The sequence below is a fragment of the Diceros bicornis genome, chromosome 34 (genome assembly GCF_020826845.1).
Source record: "Diceros bicornis minor isolate mBicDic1 chromosome 34, mDicBic1.mat.cur, whole genome shotgun sequence".
Taxonomy (NCBI): Eukaryota; Metazoa; Chordata; class Mammalia; order Perissodactyla; family Rhinocerotidae; genus Diceros; species Diceros bicornis.
Genome location: NC_080773.1, coordinates 27015802 through 27034877, shown reverse-complemented (window position 1 = coordinate 27034877; position 19076 = coordinate 27015802). Strand labels below are relative to the sequence as shown.

At 57.5% G+C, this 19076-nt stretch overlaps 1 protein-coding gene across 1 annotated transcript; it reads left to right on the top strand.

The window, feature by feature from the left end:
- Window positions 1-1869: 1869 nt before the first annotated feature.
- On the top strand, window positions 1870-17549 carry IGLON5 (IgLON family member 5). The gene is made up of 8 exons (XM_058530011.1): window positions 1870-2061; window positions 10225-10303; window positions 11102-11334; window positions 12948-13067; window positions 14524-14658; window positions 14855-14975; window positions 15539-15693; window positions 17127-17549. The coding sequence occupies exons 1-8, from the start codon at window positions 1983-1985 to the stop codon at window positions 17213-17215; spliced, it is 1011 nt and encodes a 336-aa protein (XP_058385994.1). The 5' UTR covers window positions 1870-1982; the 3' UTR covers window positions 17216-17549.
- Window positions 17550-19076: the final 1527 nt, after the last annotated feature.

Sequence of the window (19076 nt, the reverse complement as noted above, 5' to 3'; positions counted from 1 at the left end):
GAGTGGGGGTGACTTTGGATAGCATGATCAACAAAGGCTTCTTAAAGGCGAGAACTAAATGATAAGACAGAGTCTTATGCCAGTCTGTTGGGAAGAGTGTTCCAGCAGATGGAACAGTAAGTGCAAAGGCCCTGAGGCTGGAACAAGTTTGGCTTGTTCAAGGAACAGGAAGAAGGCCAGAGCAGCTGGAGCTGAACCAGTGTTTGAGGCAAGGCAGTGGCATCAGCTAGTTAATGTGTTGAGTGGTTGTCGATCTGAAGGTGGAGGCAAAAGTGGAGGCCGGGAGAGTAGGGCATTGGCTGCTGCAGTCAAAGCAGTCATCCAGGGGAGACGGAGGCAGTGCAGACCAGGAAGAGGAGGACAGAGCAGAGATCTGTTTTGGAGGCAGAGCCAGCTGTTCTTGTAAACAGACTGGATATGGGGGGAAGAGAGAGGTACTAAGGGTAGATCTGCTCCTGAGGTAGAACAGCCCCTAACAGCTGACTTCAAAAACCCCTGCCTCCAGAGGCTTATGCACCCCTATGTTCATTGCAGCATTATTCACCATAGCCAAGAAGTGGAAGCAACCTAAGTGTCCCTCGACTGACGATTGGATTAAGAAAATGTGGTATATATATACAATGGAATACTACTCAGCCATAAAAAAAGACAAAATCGTCCCATTTGCAACAACATGGATGGGCCTGGAGCGTATTATGTTAAGTGAAATAAGCCAGAAAGAGAAAGACAAACACTGTATGATCTCACTCATATGTGGAATATAAACCAACACATGGACAGAGAAAACTGGACTGTGGTTACCAGGGGCAGTGGGGGTGGGGGGTGGGCACAAGGGGTGAAGGGAGTCATATATGGGGTGATGGACAAACAAAAATGTACAACCCAAAATTTCACAATGTTAGAAACCATTAAAATATCAATAAAAAAAAAAATTTCTCAAAAACCCCTGCCTCCAACTGCCCCAGACACAGAGTAGGCTCAGAGATTGTTCCCCCCTTGCCTCAGAGGTCTATAGAAGGGAACGGGGGACAGGGACGCCTCACCTGGTGGGCCAGGAGGGAGGGCTATACCTAATAAATGGATGCATGGTAGGACTAGGAGGAAAGAACTAACTACAGGCTGCTGAAATGGTCGACAGAGCCAGCCTCTCCCCCAGGATCTCTCTTATTCTTTTCAATAACCTTGGGAAATAGAGATGATTCCATCTTGCAGGGGAAGACGCTGAGGTTCTGGGAAGAGAAGTGACTTGTCCAAGGTCACACAGCCAAGTAAGTGAAAGAATGGGGAGCCCGGATTTTTTGCACCTAAACCCTGGATTACCGTCTCCTCCCCACTCCCACCCCCGAGATCAGGTCCCCTAATTGCTCCTCATTCCCTTATTATCCTGGGGCTGAGAGTTGGGGTGGAGGGAAGAAGGAAATTTCACCGCAAAAGTCGGTGTTGTTCGTGAAAGTAGATGAAGAAGCTGAACTGTGTTCCACAGGAAGAGGGGGCTGGGGGCCTGGGCTCTTGGGTCTAAAGAGAGGAGGGGCTGGGGGCCCTGATTCCTGGGTCTGAGGGAGGATGAGATTGGGACCTGAAGCAGGAGGGAGGTGGGCTTCAGGAAGTGGCCCAGACCCGGGGTTCTGGGGATCCGAGGTGGGAAGACGTGGGGACGTCCGGAGCAGGAGGGGGTAGGGGCCGGGCCGCAGTAACAAAGGCCTCTCCCTCCAACAAGCACCCCCCTCGGCCCCGCCTCCCCGGCCCCCTGCGTCCCCTGATTGGTCGGTCTTCCTGCCCGTCAGCACCGCCCCCCTCCCCGGGTCTGCAGCAGCTCCGGCTGCCTCGTCGCGCCCCCCCGGCCCCCTCCCCCCGCCCCGCCGCCCCCCGGGCCGGTGCTGCCGCAGGCGGGGTCCCCCTCCCCCTCCCCCTCTCCCCCCAGGCCTCGCGCGCCCCGGACCGGCCCCCCCTTTCCCCTCCCCCTCTGCGCCGCCGCTGCCGCGATGCCCCCCCCTGCGCCCGGGGCCCGGCTCCGGCTTCTCGCCGCCGCCGCCCTGGCCGGCCTGGCCGTCATCAGCCGAGGTACCGCAGCGCTGGGGGCGGGGGGCTCGGCCCGGACGCCAGGGTCCCGGGCGGGGATTGGGGGCGGGGGGCTGCATCCGGCCGGGGAAGGAGAGGCCCCGGGACGCCGAGGTCTGGCCCCGGGGGCGGGGGCTGCGTCCCCTGTCTGGGAAGGGGGTCCTTGGACGTCTGGATCCGTGCCCGGGGGCGGGGGTCCGCGTCTTGTCGCCTGAGTCTGGGCCTAGGGGCGGAGGTCTGCTGCTCCCGGCCGGCAAGGGGGTCGCGGGCACCTGGTCCCAGCCTGGGGGCGGGAGTCTGCGGCTCCGGATTAGATGAGGGGGATTAGATCCCGGGCAGGATCTCTGAACTGAGTTGGGGTGTTGGGGGGAAAGAGGGGGATGCCCTGTTGGGGCCTTCTTCTCTGCATAGAGAGGGTCCCTGTGGGGGTCCTGGCCTGAGGGCTGGGATAGGAGTCTCTGGGCAAAGGTGGGGGGATGGTGTCTTCCCAGGGTAGGTAAGAGGGGGCAGGGGTGTCCACAGACCTCTGTTCCAGGGCCAGGAAAAGAAGCGGGGAGGGGTCTGGTCTCCCAGCTGGGAAGGGGCTGGAATTCCCCAGCTGGGTCATCTAGGTCAGGAGAAAGTGTTGGTGTTTGGGGGGTTGCAGTTATGTGGGGGAATGGAGCTGGTGATCCAGGAAGTTTGGGGTGCTGGGCTGGGGACTCAGATGTGGGAAGCTCTGGCTGAATATCTGGCTTCCCGTGGCGGGACAGGGGTTGAGAGATGAGCGGATTGAGAAGGGAGAGTCCACTCGGAGAGCAGGGAAGGGTTAACACAGGGTCAAAGGGTTAATCTAAGCCCTGGTAGGGTGGATGCTGGGGGTTGGTGTGTGGAGCAGGGAAGGGAGAATGGAAAGTGGGGGCCTCAGGGGGTGAACTGGAGTCTCTGGATGGAGGACGTGTAGCTGGACCTTGTGTCTTCCCAGCAGGCTGGCAGGCTGGGGATGGTCCAGGAGATGCCCCCTAAGGAAGGGGAGGGGACAGCAAGAGGCAGGAGGCAGGGAACGGGGTTAATTCAGTGCTTCTGGAGGATTCTCCCAGGCCCTGCCCTGAACCAAGGATCACAGAGTCAGGGACACATGATTGGGGACAATCTAGAGCCCCCAACAGGCATCCCCTCTTGGCCTCCTGCCCACACACACTGGGTCACGCACAGCCACATAAACAGCAGTCACCGAGTCTGACCCTGAGCCGCACCTGCAGACACCCAGTCAAACACTGCCCCGTGCATGCAGGACGCCGGTCTGCACAGGCAGAGATGCCCGGCCTCGGCCTCAGCGGGTCGGAGCGTGAGTCCCTCCCTAGTGCAGACTGTCTGAGCGCTCCTCCCACCCGACCTGTCTGAACGGCTGTCTGACTTTCTGACTGCCTGTCTGTGTCTCTCTGTCTCTGTCACTTGTTTCTTTAGGTCTCTCAGGGTCTCGGCCATTTCCGGAGGCTCCTGAGCTCTGGGTGACATTCCATTTGTCTCTTTCTCTGTGTCTCTGTCTCTCTGTCCCTGGTCTCAGCACAATTTCACATCTGTCCCTCCTGCCTCTGGAACTGGTTCCCATTGTCACACCACATGTGTCTCTGTCTCTTCTTGGTTCCCTCACACGAGCCTGGGTCCCCATTCGCCTCTAGGAATTCACATCCCATCTCAGTCAGGGCACCTCTCATTTTCTCCTTGTCCTTCCCTTGTCTCTTGCTTTCTCCCTTCCCCCTCTCCTCCCCTTACTCCCTCCTCTCTCCCTTCACCTCCCCACTCCTCTTTCTCTCCCTTTACTCTCAAGAAAACTTCGCACTTTGCACTTGGACTCCAGGACCCCAGAAATCACTGTGGGACACACATCCTGGGCTGGGAGCATAGTGGAGCTAGTAGGTGGCCTGTGACCTAGGGCGAGTCCTTTCCCACCTCTGGGCCTTCAGTTCCCCATCTGAGGACTGAGGGCAGAAGGGGATGGGGCAGGGGTGAGCTGAGACAGAACTCGAAGCCCCACCTACCCACCCACTAACAGTCAGGCTCCCTGAGAAAAAACCCATGGCCAGATATACTAAATTGCATATTCTTGTCTCTTCTCTTTTATTCATTTGGTGTTTTCCAAATTGGGGAGGAATACGTGCAAGTGAACAGTCCACTACAAATATTTGTAAGAGCAAACCCCATCTCACCCTGCCTCACTCTCCCCAAACCCACTCTCAGCCCGAGCACATCCTCCCACAGCTCTCTCTCACTTACACAGTCAGACACGCAGCAGATGTAACGGGATGGTTGGTTTGTTGATGTTTTCCCCAAGATAGAAACAAAATAAACCTATTTCTCTGCAACTGGATTTTTTCCACTTTACCTCCCCAGCATCCGTAGATATTGTTCTATCTCTATTTTTATTTTTGATTCTTTCTGCCATCACAACACACACACTCACTCACTTACAAAAGTAGCGGCAGCAAGTGACGTGGGGCATTTCCTTTGCTCCCTGGTGGGTGGTGTGGCTGTGTTAGATGGAGAGGGGGCAGGGCGAACCCGGACATGTGGGCCGTTCTCTATGGGCCCTCTGGGCACCTGGTTTGTCTGGACCGTGGGCTCTGCCTCACTGGTTCATGTGACATGTATTCACTGAGCGCATAGTGGCCGTTCTAGGCCCTGGGGGTCTGTATATACACAGCAGTGAGTGAGCCGTGAGTGAGCCAGATGAAATCACTGCCCTCATGGTGCTTATATCCTAGTGGGATGGACAGAGATCAAAAACTGAAACAAAACCTAAAAACAAGCAAGCAAGTAAACGGGTAATTTCAGAGAGTGACGGGGAATGTAAAGAAAATAAGAGTGACTTGGGGGACGAGTTGGCCATGTGGGCTCAGGTGGTCGAGGGCGCCGTCTCTGAGCAGCTAAGAGTGGAGTTCAGACTGAAAGGAGAGAAGTCAGCCTATGAAAGATCCCGAGGCAAAAGCAGAGGCAAAGACCCTGAGGTGGGAACCAGCCAGGGAGTGGCCAAGGTGTTGTGGAAAGTTCCAGGGCTCTTGGTCAGCGTCAGGCTCTGGGTGTCAGTGATACAAGGGCCCCTAGATTTCTGAGGTCAGCAAAGAGGAAGAGGGGTCTGGGGGTTTCTCAGTACCTGCAAGGCCAGGCCCAGCCCCTTCTCACAGCTCTGCTCTGCTAGAGCCACACATCCTCTCCCATCGTGTCCCCCACCCCTCCCTGGGTCCAGCCACACTCCTGCCACTAGCTCTGAGTGACCACCACAAGCTCACACTCCTTCCTGGGCCTCGGGTTCCCCACCTGTGAGTTCTAGAACTGTGGAATCTAAGCATCCCCCCATTGGAAGGTCCCAGCTTCACCTAAGTTCCTTCAAGGGGTGGCTGGAGGTTCTTATCCCCAACTCAAGGTCGTTAGAAATCCCTTTCTCTCTTAAGGAAAGGGAACTCACCTACCTTCACCCTTCATCCCTTGATTTATCAGACAGCTATGAGGGCCACTAGTCTGGACTGGCAGAAGCCCGTGTGGTCCCTCCAGTCACCACTGGACCAACAGGCTGGCACCTGCCGCGTAATCATCCTCTCAGCCAACACGTGTGCAGCTGTTTGCAAACACTTAACTAGCAGGCGCTGTATTAAAGCCGTTACTCGGATGACCTCTTTTCATCCTCCCCTGCAACCCGATGAGGGAGGCACGATGATCTTCCCTGCTTACAGGTGGGGAAACTGAGTCCCAGGGAGGTAAAGTAACTTGTGCAACTCAGGGGCAGAGCTGGGATTTGAACCCCGGGCAGCCTGGCTCCCCGGTCCGTCCTCCCAGTGGCCTGGCTGTGCTGGCCTGGGAGTGTCAGAGCGGATGCTGGCAGGCATCTGTACATGAGCTGCTGACTTGGGGATGGGTGCTGGGCAAAGAGCAACCTACAACCCAGACACACCCTGCCCTCCCCCGCCCACCCCCCAGAGACTGACGCCGAGCGAGGGAGAGCAATGCTGTTTCTTTAAAAAGAAGGTGCTGTTGGGAACAGCCAGCATTTATTGGGCCCTTTCTGCATGCTAAGTGCTGAGCTAAACGATTTGTTTGCATGTCCTCATGGAATCCCTCACAAAAACCCTCAGAGGGAAGAACTATTATTTTTCTCTTTTTACAAATGGGGCAACTGAGGCTCAGGCTGTCCAGAGGTCACCCAGCCAGGAAATGGTGGGACAGACATTTGATCTTCCAGCCCAGGCACCTCAGGGCTTTCTTATCCTGTCTCTAGACACCATCCATTCCCTCTACAAACACTTCCCTGCTCTGAGCTAAGCCCATCTCCAGGGGACACAGCCAAGGTTCAGGCTCTCAGGGAACTCCTGGTCAGGTGGGGGAGGCACCCCTGGACACTGTCCCAGCTGAGTCAGATGGTGCCCAAAAGAGGGAGTGAGGGCTCTCTGCCTTGAACAATCAGGGAGGTCCTCCTAGAGGAGGGGGCATTTGAGTTTGGGTCTTGAAGAATGAGTAGGAGTTCAAGAGTTGGAGAAGTGTGTCTCAGGCATCCATTTACAATCACTCGTTCAACAAATATTTCCCAAGTCTTCCTGGGGGCCAGGCCCTGTGCTGCAAAATGCTGGGGACATAGACCTGAGTCAGACCCAGGCTCTGCCCTCAAGAAACTTCTAGTCTGCTGGGGGAGACAGACAGACAGTCACCACAGTGTGATCTTAGCTCTAACAGAGGTAGTCCAGGCATTGTGGGAACACAGACCAGGCCTGAAGCGGCAGGGAGGGCATCCCAGAACTGAGTCAGTTTTCCAAGCAGAATTCCTACAGAGTGGACCTCGTGTGCACTGGCTTCTTTATTTATTCATTAAACATCTCTTGAGGCCTCCTGTGGGAGCTCCTCTAACGATGCCGGAGCCTTGGAGGGGCTCCCATCTGGTGAAGGAAGCAGACCTAGACACAGTCCAGGGAGATCGGGACTGAGACCGAGGGAGGAGCCAGGCCCACGGACAGAGCGGGTGGTGGAGTGGCTAACCTGACCCCCACCCTCATTTACTGAAGCCCAGAGAGGGGAAAGGACTTGCCCAGGTCACACAGCACAGAGGGGCCTCCTGATCCTGGAGTCTGGGAATTGCGGGAGACAGATACGCGGACCCAGGACATCCAAATTCATAGACACACAGGTGAGGAATCAAAGACCCACTGAAACCTGGATTCCTTCATCACGCGTCTCCTGGGACTGCCCTGAGCCAGGCCCCGAGCTGGGTACGCTGGGGACACAGATGGTCTGAGCCAAGCCCCGCCAGGATAGGAGTTCAGATGGGCTCAGCTGGGCTGTCTGTCCTAGAGGCCCCACTCCATGAGGTCCCTGGAGAAGAAGCGTTTTGACAGGAAACTATAGGACAGAGGGATGGGGAGAAAATTGGGTAACACAGAGCTGGGCTGCACATGCACCAGAGGAGATGAGGCAACAGAGGGAGTCCATTGCCCTGGACGCCAGGCCGAGGGGCCGGGGGAAATAGGGGCCACGAGAGGGGTGGGGGCAGCTCCGAGTGTTGGAAAGATCCCTCTCGCAAGGGGTGTGTGTCTGTCTGTATTTCTGTCTGCTAGCACATTTGGTGAGGGTCCTGCCTGCCTCTGTGGGGTCCACTCCTCACCCAGGGCCCTGGTTTGTGGGCCCAGCCCCCGTGGGTGGCACCTGGTTGAAATCAGGCTGAGCCCAGGAGCCCTGGGTTCCCTGAAGCTTTGGGGGCACCTTGGACAGCTCCCTCTTCAACCCCAGGAGGGGTCCCCCTCCTTTAACTTTGGACAGTGGCTGTCGTGGGTGGGCTATGATTTTGCCCCCTATAGGGCATCTGGCAATGTCCGGGGGCGTTTTGGGTTGTCACCACTGTGGGGTAGGGGAGATGCTGGTGTCTAGAGGGTGGATGCCAGGGATGCTGCTGAGCATCCTACAACGCACAGGACAGACGCCCACAACGAAGAATCATCTGGCCCCAAATGTCACTGGTGCCGAGGCCCTGGCCTAGGATGTGTGTGACCAGGAGTATGACAAATCCTGCGGGGGCTGTGTGGATGTGGCCGTGTGTGATCTGATCGCAGGTGACAGAGTGACTGTACGCACTCGATTCTTGGCCCAGGGCAGCCCCTTTGTATTTGAGAGCCTGTCACGGTGTAGCTGTAGCTTTCTGCATGAATTTCCAGAGTGGTGGCTGGGGATGAGCATAGCCCTCGGGCTGGTAGTGTCAGTGTGACCGATTAGACAAGCGTTTGTGTGTCTGCGCATGCGTGTGTGACAGTCCTCTGGGTAGGGCTGTAACTGTGTGTGGACTTTGCACCTGCATGTGTGGGGCTGTCGGTGTCAGTGTAACCGTGTGGATCCAGTTGTATCTGGTGTGATGACTTGGTGTGCAATGGCTGCTTGACCTGCGGCTGTCCCTCTGTGGCTGAACCTGACAACAGGAGTGCTTCTGGAAGACAGCTGTCTTCTCTGGCTGACCTTCTGCTGGGTGTGTGTCCTGAGCTGTGTGTGTCAGCATGTGTGTGTGCGCCTGTACCTCTGAGCAGTGCCCATCGCCTTGTGTGTGACTGAGTGTGTGGAACTGTTTCCTGGCCTTGTGCTGGTTCTGTGCATCTTTCCTGGGCCCTGGTGACTGTGTGTGTGTGTCTGTCCCCTGGTCGTCTCCGGCTGTTACTAGGGCTGTGTGTGGCCGCGTCTACTCTGCACAACTCGGGGAGGGCCAGCCCCTTCCCTCCTTCCAGGGCTCTTCAAAGCCCAGGAGTATCTCTGGCCTGGGTGAGCCCAGGGTGAGGGGCTGCAGGGGGGCCCGGGGAGCCCACCACACTGGCTCTGCCCAGCCCCGTCCTGAGGGGCTGTGATGGAGAGGGCCCCTGGGAGTCATTGGGGCGGCACAGGCAATTAATTCATTAGATTAATTAGCTCCTCATCCTGGGGCGGAGGGCAGGGCAGAGCCCAGGCGTCCAAGGTCATCTGGCCTCCTCCTCTCCCCTGCCTGGTGCTGTCTCCATCCACCGCCTCCGCATGCCCAGCCCCCACTCCCTGGCCCCGGTCCAGCCTGCTGGCCACCCTCCACAGAGAGGTGAACGGGTGGGGGTGGGGGCTCTGCTGGGCAGTGGGGCCTGTGAGCTGCGCTGGAGTGTGCAGGCAGGCGTGGGTGTGCATCTGTGAGTGTGCCTTGGTGAGCACGGCACATGGGTGTGTCTGCGAAGGTTTGTGTGTGGCTGTCCACCGTGCCTAAGGGTGTGTCTGTGCGTCTGTGATAGATGTGTGTCTGCATGGACATACGCATGCATCTGTGTTTGTGTGCATGTGCTCGCATCTGTGTGCCTTTATGTCTGTGTCCACATATGTGGGTGTGGAGTATCTGCATGCAGCTGGGTCTGTGTGTATGTCTTTCGATATATTTCTGAATTAATGTGTGTACATGCATGTATCTATCTGTGTGCATGTGTTTGATGCATATGCACATGTATCTATGTGCACATGTATGTATCTATGTACTCATGAATCTGTGCATGTGTGCCCATGTATGTGTTTGCTGCATGTGTATCTGTGCACATCTGCGTATGTATATGTATCTATGTATTCTTGAATCTGTGCGTGTGTACACTGTGTGAATATGTATGTATGCGCACACGTGTATGCCCATATGCATGTGTATGTCTGTGTACACGTGTATCTGTGCACGTAGATGTATCTGTGTATGTCTCTTTGTGCATGAGTATTTATGTGATTGTGAATCTGTACATACGTATATGTGTCTCTGTACACAGTATCTGTGCATATGTGTATGTGTGTACATGTGTATGTATATGTGTGGATTGGTGTACATGTGTTTGTGCGTACATACACATGTGTATGTGTGCTGTGATTGGGGTGTTGTCCCTGGAGGTGTGTAGGTTTGCGTGTCCCAGTCTGAGTCAGTGTGGGCCTGTGGGAAGGTACATGTTGCGTGTGTCTGCTCTGAGTGTGTCTGCCATGTGTGTGTCTCTGGAGACATCAATGAATGTGTGTGCCATTGGGTGTGGGAAACGTCTGTGTCTGCAAGAGTGTATGCATGTGTGCGCACTCGTGTGTGCACATGTGTACGGTCCCTGCCATGCCAAGGGCTGGCAGTCTCCAGCCCAGGCCCTGCCGGTCTACCAGGCTGAACTGGCTCTCCCTTCCCGTCCGCAGGGCTGCTGTCCCAGAGCCTGGAGTTCAGCTCTCCTGCGGACAACTACACGGTGTGCGAAGGCGACAACGCCACCCTCAGGTACCTCCCGCTGCGGAGACTCGGAAGATCCCCCAGAGACTGCAGTCCTGCCCCTCACCTTCCTTAGGGGAAAGCAACCCCGACCTGAGGGCACAGCCTGGCACCTCCCATGTCAGCGGAACAGACTCTGGGCCCAGCTCCACCCCTGGGCCTCAGTGTCCCCATATGTCAAATGGGCAGAGGAATAGTAACCACTGCGTGGGGTGTTGTGAGGATTCAAGAGTTTGTACACACACCCCAGCTTAGGGACCACGTCTATGAGTGCTTAATACGTGAGAGCCAGGACTATTATTCCCCAGACTCTGCCTCTCCCCACTCTGGGTCCCTGTCCCCCCCACCAGGTCCTTGTCCCCCTCTCTCTGGGTCCCTGTCCCCCTCTCTCTGGGTCCCTGTCCCCCTCTCTCTGGGTCCCTGTCCCCCTCTCTCTGGGTCCCTGTCCCCCTCTCTCTGGGTCTCTGTCCCCCTCTCTCTGGGTCCCTGTCCCTCATCTCTCTGCATCTCTGTCCCTCTCTCCCAGAATGCCCCAGACACTTCCTTTCAGGTCTCTGGCACACAGCAATCACTCAGTAACCATCAGCTACCATTCTGCTGTGCACTTGGGCTCACAGCTTTCCCTCTCTGAGGCTCAGGTTATCCACCTATAGAGTGGGCAGTCACCTCTGGCGCACAGGACAGCAGCGTGAACTGGAGATGTAGTGGGCCTTCCTCTCCCCCATCCAAGCCCCATGATGGAGGAACCTGGAGGGCCAGGCTGGGGTGGGGAGAGAAGAACCTTCCTCCCCTCGTCCTCCCATACAGCTGCTTCATCGACGAGCATGTGACCCGCGTGGCCTGGCTAAACCGCTCCAACATCCTGTACGCGGGCAACGACCGCTGGACAAGCGACCCGCGGGTGCGGCTGCTCATCAACACGCAGGAGGAGTTCTCCATCCTTATCACCCAGGTGGGGCTGGGCGATGAGGGCCTCTACACCTGCTCCTTCCAGACCCGCCACCAGCCGTACACCACTCAGGTCTACCTCATCGTCCATGGTGAGCCCTCAGCAGGGGCCCTGGGGGGCAGGGGGCATGGAGGGCATGGGGGAGAGGGGACTTTTATGTACTCACCAAGTGCCTGCTCCCCGATCCTAGGAATACATGCATGTGGAAGGCAAGCAGAGGGAGGGGACCTTCAGCATGACAGCTTCTAGGGCAGGAGAGCTACAGGGTGAGGGGGTGCTCAGAGGAAGACCACATTCATTCGCTCAGCCCTGTTTATTGAGCACCTACTGTGTACAAGCATTGCTCTAGGCACTGGAGATAGAGAAGGAGCCACGCAAGCTGTCCCAGGCCCTTTGGAGGTGACTTTCCAAGGAGAGGCGGCTTCCCAGACATAATGTCTGCGCTAAGACCTTCAGCTGGGGGCAGAGCTGGTACTGGAAAAGGAACAGCATGTGCAGGGGCACGGGGAGAAAATGAGTCAGGTGTGCAGAGGCAAGTCGCACGTGGCCAGATGCGCCAGAATTCAGAGCAGGAGAGATGGAGCTGGAGAGATCCACAGAGGGGCAAGAGGCAGAGAGAGGGATGGGGGATGGAGCTCAGGAGGCTGCCTCCTGTGGCATCAGAAGTGGTCTGGAGGGCAGGGACCACTCAGACAGACGGGGACCCAGAGACAGGCCAGCGGAGCCATGACAACCCCAACCCCGGGGCCAGACCGCCCAGGTTCCAACCTCGGCACCACTACCCACCAGCCGAGGGACGCTGAGCAAGTGGGGCAGTCTCGACTCCTCATCTGCAAGACGGGATGATGCCACCATGCATCAAATCCAAGACATCGTCAATTGGAAGGGGCACTTTTATTTTATGCTCTGCTAAAAAAGGAAAAAAAAAAACCCTGCCAATTAAACTCTGGCATCCTACATCGTAAGGCCATCCTGATTGGAAAAATGTTCAAATAGGGGGAAGAAAACACCCTCATGTGTTAGAATTGATGACTATCACAACATCTACCCCAGAGGGGGGTAATGAGGGCTTAATGAGTTAATTTTTGTAAAAACGCTTAGAACGGGGTCTACCACCCAGTAAGCACCGTAAGAGTATTTGTTAAATTAATTTTCCAAAATAATAATGATGAATAAATAAATAAAAATAGACAGAGATGGGAGGGAAGAATTCAGACCAGAAGATAGAGAAACCTAGTTAGGATGGAGGTGGACAGAGAGACAGAGACCGAGAAAGAAGGAGAAAGACAGAGGACCAGCAGGTAGACAAGGAGCCAGACCCAGAGGCGAGGGAGAAACACAGAGGAATTCTTACAGAAAGACAGAGAGAATATCGGCTGGACTCCCGGGTCTGAGGGAGGAGGCGCTGGGAGCCCTGACCCCTGGGTCTGAGGGAGGAGGGCCTGGGAGCCCGGACTCCTGGGTCTGAGAGAGGAGGGGCTGGGGACCCTGGACTCCTGGGTCTGAGGGAGGAGGGCCTGGGAGCCCGGACTCCTGGGTCTGAGGGAGGAGGGGCTGGGGACCCTGGACTCCTGGGTCTGAGGGAGGAGGGCCTGGGAGCCCGGACTCCTGGGTCTGAAGGAGGAGGGGCTGGGGGCCTGGACTCCTGGGTCTTGGGAGCCCATATCCAGCCTCTCCTTGACCTCTCCCTTCACCGATCTACAGTCCCCGCCCGCATCGTGAACATCTCCTCGCCTGTGACGGTGAATGAGGGGGGCAATGTGAACCTGCTTTGCCTGGCTGTGGGGAGGCCGGAGCCCACGGTCACCTGGAGGCAGCTCCGAGGTAAGGACCCCACCCCTGACCCAACACCACTTCCACCATTCCACAGTCTGGGCCCCTTGACTCCCCGTATCCCTGGCTAGATTCCGAGAATCCCCCTTCCCCCATTGCTGATCCCCCCAACCCTTGTGATGACTTGATTACCCCTCCCACCCTGATCCCCAGCTGGACCCCAGCTTGCCCCACCCCATCCCTACCCCCAGAATCCCCAGTCTCTCCCCCCAGCCCACAGGATTCTCCTGGACTCAGATCCCCACCCCTAGATGGCTGAGCCAGGTTATAGCCAGTGGCCCCACCCATGTTCTGGTCTCCTGGTCACATCACTTTATCTCCTCTGCGGGATGCTCCAGCCCAGAGGTTTTCAAAGTGTGGTCTCCAGGGCCGGCCCCGTGGCTTAGCGGTTAAGTGCGCATGCTCCGCTGCTGGCAGCCCGGGTTAGGATCCGGGGCGCGCACCAACGCGCCACTTCTCTGGCCACGCTGAGGCCGCGTCCCACATACAGCAACTAGAAGGTTGTGCAGCTATGACATGCAACTATCTACTGGGCCTTTGGGGGAAAAATAAATAAATAAATAATTACAAAGTGTAGTCTCCAGACCCGCAGCATCAGCACCACTGGGAACTTGCTGGAAATGCACATTCTTGGGTCCATCCAGATCTAATGAATCAGAAACTGCCCCCAACCACCACCACAGTCTGCTTTAACAAGCCCTTCAGGAGATTCTGATGATGGAGCTGAGAACCAGTGCTCTAGGCTACCCCCAAACATAGTGCCGAGGTGCCTGAACATCTCCCACGCCCTTTTCACCTGGATCTCCACCACCATTTCTCAGATCCCTAGATCAGCATTTGCTGGGTCTTTGGAGGCCAATGGTGCCAATCACTGAATCCCCTGAGAGCCAAGAACCTGATAGTCAGGTCTCAGATCCCTAGATCCTCCCCCACTGGGTCATCTGAGCCCCACAGTCTTGCTCTTGAGATCCTGGATCCCCAGATGCCCTGAGTCCCAAAGGGTCTTCTGAGCCTGGTGATCTGTCATAAGACTCCAGATATCTGGATTGCTGATCCCAATCACCAGATCTTGATTCCCTGGACCCCCAGAGCTAGATCCCAGAACTCTGGACCTTCCCCCATTGTGTCTGTATTCCCTGGATCTTTCTGAGCCCCCAAATCCGGGGATCCTCCCCACTGGGTCCTCTGAGCCCCATAAGCTGGGTCATGAGCTCCTAGATCACTGGATCTCCTGAGCCCCCAAATTCTAGGACCCTCCTCAGTGAGTTCTAATTACTAGGCCCCAGAACCTCACTCCCTGCCCCGCCCCTACCAGGAGGCCCCCACTGACCCGGGCATCCGAGGCCCAGCGGTGCCTGCCCCGCTGATGTGTGTCCGTGTTGTGCCGTGTTGTCCCGTGTTAAGTGTTTGTGTCCGGCCCCGCCCCCTGCCCTCCCCTCCCCCACAGACGGCTTCACCTCCGAGGGCGAGATCCTTGAGATTTCCGACATCCAGAGGGGCCAGGCCGGAGAGTATGAGTGCGTGACTCACAACGGGGTTAACTCGGCGCCCGACAGCCGCCGCGTGCTGGTCACAGTCAACTGTGAGCGCCCCTGGCACCGGGCACGAAAGGGGGGCGACCCTGGTCCCTGGGGAGGAAGGGGCTGAGGGGGAGGAAGGGGCTGAGGGGGGAGGGGCTGGGGACCTGGACTCCTGGGAAGGAAGGAGGAGAGGGCTGGGGCCGGGACCCCTTAGTCCCCACCTGGCTAGGAGAATCCGCTGACTCTCGGTCCTCGCAGATCCTCCGACCATCACGGATGTGACCAGCGCCCGCACCGCCCTGGGCCGGGCCGCCCTCCTGCGCTGCGAAGCCATGGCGGTGCCCCCCGCGGACTTCCAGTGGTACAAGGATGACAGACTGTGAGGACAGCACCGGCGGGGGATGGGCAGGGGGGTCCTTGGTCCCTTGGACCGGGGGAGGGAGGGCACGGAAGGTAGCCGAGTCCTAGGTCCTGAGAACTGGGGGATCCAGCTTCTAGGTGATGGGGTCCACTGGGCCCCAGCGAGATTGTGGAGACTTACTGGAAACTTGGGTCCCACGATGATTAACGCTGGGGCTCCTCAGGCTATTCAGGTAGATGGTCGGGGTCGATGCTGAGGATCTGGCGGGAAACTTTAGGGGACCACTGGGGCAGGGGTCCAGCAGGGTCTAGGAGCCCCTAGAGATTGGGGGCACGCACCGGGAGAGTCCAGTGCCCCTGAGCGGCCAGGGTGCCTGCAGAGGGGCGTCGGTGGGAGCGGCCCGGGGTCCACAGAGCTAGAACCCGAGGCTAAGGGTCGCTGGGGTAGGGGGCAGAATGCAGGGTGTCCAGGGAATCGGGGATCCTGAGAGTCAGGGATTGGGCTCTGCTCCCCGAGGGGGTCGCGGCCGGGGTCCCACGACCCGGTCCCTGACCCGGGTCCCCGACCCGGGTCCCCGGCAGGCTGAGCAGCGGCAGCGCCGAGGGCCTGAAGGTGCAGACGGAGCGCACCCGCTCGATGCTTCTCTTCGCCAACGTGAGCGCCCGGCATTACGGCAACTACACGTGTCGCGCCGCCAACCGGCTCGGAGTATCCAGCGCCTCCATGCGGCTCCTGCGTGCGTCCAGCGTGGCGGCCGTGTGGCGGGGGGGCGGGGGCCTGGGCGCCGTGGGCGGGGCCTGGGTATGATGGGCGGGGCCATGCGATTGGGCGGGACCTGGCGGAGTGGGCGAGGCCTGGGTGGAATGGGCGGGGCCATACAGAGTGGGTGGGGCCGGGGCGGTGGACACAGTGGGACCGCCCCAGACTGACACTGACCCTAGGAAAGAGGTAGACACAGAGACTCAAGCAATGGGACTGAGCAAGAAACTGATCCCCTCAATGAATATCAATTCATTGAGCGCCCGCTAAGGGTCGGGTGGTGGGGACACAGCGATGCACAAAAGAGACAAGGTCCAGGGACTCGTAGAGCTTATGGTCTGGTAGTAGTAGAAAAACAATAGACAACTAGACACATAAAATAAAAAGCAAACAAATACGTACCCACATAAATAAGCAAAAAATAATTTTGGATATCCATAAGGGCTACGGAGAAAATAAATAATAGGATTGGGGATGGTAGCATTTGATAAGCTCCTCAGAGAAAGCTTCCTGGAGGGGGTAACATTTGAACTGAGACGTGAACGGTAAGAGGAACCCCACCCTGGGGAGACCTGCGAGAAGAGCTCTGCAGGCAGAGGGAACAGCATGTGCAAAGGCACAGCCAGGAGGCTAGCAGGACGGGAGCAGAGTGATCACGTGGAACCTGAGGTTGAAGAGGAAGGGAGAGCCAGTCTCATGGGCCGTGGTAAGGATTTCGGATTTTATCCTACAGCAGGACGAGGCCACTGGAGGCTGTTAAGCAAGAGAATGATGACATGTGGTTGATGCTTCTAAAAAGAATCACTTAGACTGCTATTCGAGAGGTGGACTGTAGTGGGCGCAAGATGGAGGCAGCAAGACCAGAGTGGAGGCTGCTGCCTAACCCAGGCCAGGAGCAGTGGGGTGGCACAGTCTCTGTGTCCCGGAGATGTTCTGGAAGTGGAGAGAAGGGGGGTTGAGGTGATTCCAGTTTTGGCTCGAGTAGCTGGGTGGATGGGGATGTATGAAGTATTGAAATGGAGAAATATTGGGGGGCGGGGAGAGCAGTAGCCAGCCTGGGAGAGAAAAGTCAAGAGCGCAATTGTGGACGTGTAGATTCTAAGACCATCGGTGACAGTGCTGGATAGACGGAAACTGTAGGACAGAAAGACAGACACCGAGAGCCCCAGGCTGAGACCATGAAAACGACATGGAGATCTGAGAAAGACAGGGAGGTTAGAGAGACTGAGCGGCAGAGAAAGACAAATGCTCGGCAAGATGAACAGAGTTAGAAGAGCAGGTGCACTGGGTGAAAGAGGTCCAGAGAGCCCCCTGGAGAGGAAGGCTCAGAGGAGACCCTCAAAGACCAACGCAGAGACAAAGCGTCTCCCCCTCCCGGGCCTCCTCCCATGACCCTCTCTCTTTCCCCAGGCCCAGGATCCCTGGAGAACTCGGCCCCGAGGCCCCCAGGGCCCCTGACGCTCCTCTCCGCCCTGGGCTGGCTGTGGTGGAGGATGTAGGAAGAACCCAGAGCAGCTGCCTCCCCTTGCGGGGGGGCCTGAGGCCGAGAGGGAGAGAAAACAGGGAGCAAGCGCAGTGGGTCTTGAGGGGGCGGAAGAGCTCTCGGCCACCGAGGAGGAAGAGAGGAGGAGGAGGAAGAGGAAGGAGAAAGATCTTAGAGAACCCATCACTGTGAGGGATAACGCAAAATTATGCATCTTTCTACAGCCATTCTCGCCACCCTTCACGTTGCCGATTGTGACTCACCCCCGGCCACCCCACACCCCTCTCTTAGCTCAGGCTGTCAACTGGATTGCGTGTGTGCAGTGCGTGTGTGAGCATGAGCCCACGTGTGTGTGGGTGGGTGGATGGGTGGGTGGGTAGGGAAGGGGGCTCAGCGATCTTCCCTCCCCCAACACCCCTACATCCACCACTCCCCACCCTGCTGCCTCTCACCTCTGGCTGGAGGTAGGTATGGGGGCTTCGTGGTAGAAGCTGTGAGGACAGGTTTTCCAGGCTCCCTGCTTTCTCAATATATGCACGCACACCGCCCCTCCCCTCCCTCTTGAGAGAGTGTTTCCCGGGCAGGTTGGGAGTGGGGAGGGGTGTCGCGCTCCCCTGTTGAGCTGTCATTCAGCCTTTGGGAGCAGGTGGGGGATCTCCATCTTGGCTCCGGGCCTCCCTGCTGTCAACCACCGGCTGCCTGCAGCCAGAGGCCCCATCACTGGCTCAGCAGCCTGAGACCTTCCCACTTTCCCTGTCCCCCCGACCCTGGACTTTCTGGCCCCCTCCTGGGCCAATCGGTGCTTCCATTTAACTGACAGGCTGGTGCCTGTGGTCACCTGTCTGTCTCAGTGCTTTGCCCTACCCACACCCCCACTCCCCCCGGCCACCTGCAGCGCCAGCCAGCAGCCCTCCGCCCCTCCAGCCGGGCCACAGGTGTGGGCTTGCTGGTCGACCCCTCCCTGGCCTCTCCACCAACTGCACCTCCCAAAGGCTGATCTGACCACCCTCACACACACTCAGATAGACACACACACACACTCACACAACGGCGACTGTGACCAGCAATAGCCCCCTGGCTCCAGCGGTCCTGTAGCTGGTGACCGGCTGTTTAGTTCCCCCAAGGTTGGGCAGCTGTCATCAGGAGGGGGCGCTGAGAGGCTGTAACTGCAGCTCTGACTGTAGGAATACCCCACCCGGCACACCACATCACACAAAGCGAGGGAGAGAGGCATCACGGAGACATCCCGAGCCCAGACCAAGATGTCAAGTCCCCAGCTCCCACTCCCGGGAGACCCTCTATAAACACCCACCCTGAACCACACCACCCAGAGCTGGGGGGGAGAGGGCTGAGCAGGGGCGGGGGCAAGGGGCAGTGACTGTACCTCAGACAGGGGCGTGGGCCCCATCCCACATTGTCTTCCATTCCCAGGGTCCAGGGGACAGGGAGGGGTGGGGGAGGGCGGCAAGGGAGGGGGCGGGGGGCCCTGGGGGCCGTGTGTTCCGATTCATGGGGAGTGTTGAGACCACCACACCAATAAACGCCTTTTTCCAAAGTCTTTGCCTGCAGGTGTCAGTGTCATTAAGGATTTGGGTGAGTGGAGGGCAAAGGGTCGTGGTCATCTGGTGCTGCCCCCCCGCATCATTCCTGCCCTCTCCTTTCTCTGTGGTAGATCTGGAATTGACCCATTACAGAGATGACCCCTGATTTGCTGGGTTGCTCTTCCCCATCACATGGAGAGATCTTGGGTCTGTGGGATAGCAATGGTGGGGAAGACAGCATGTGGGGCCTGAGAAGGATGGAGACACTATGGAATGCAGAATGGAAGGTCTAGAGAAAACTGAGTCCATGATGACATTGCTTCAACAGCTGGATCA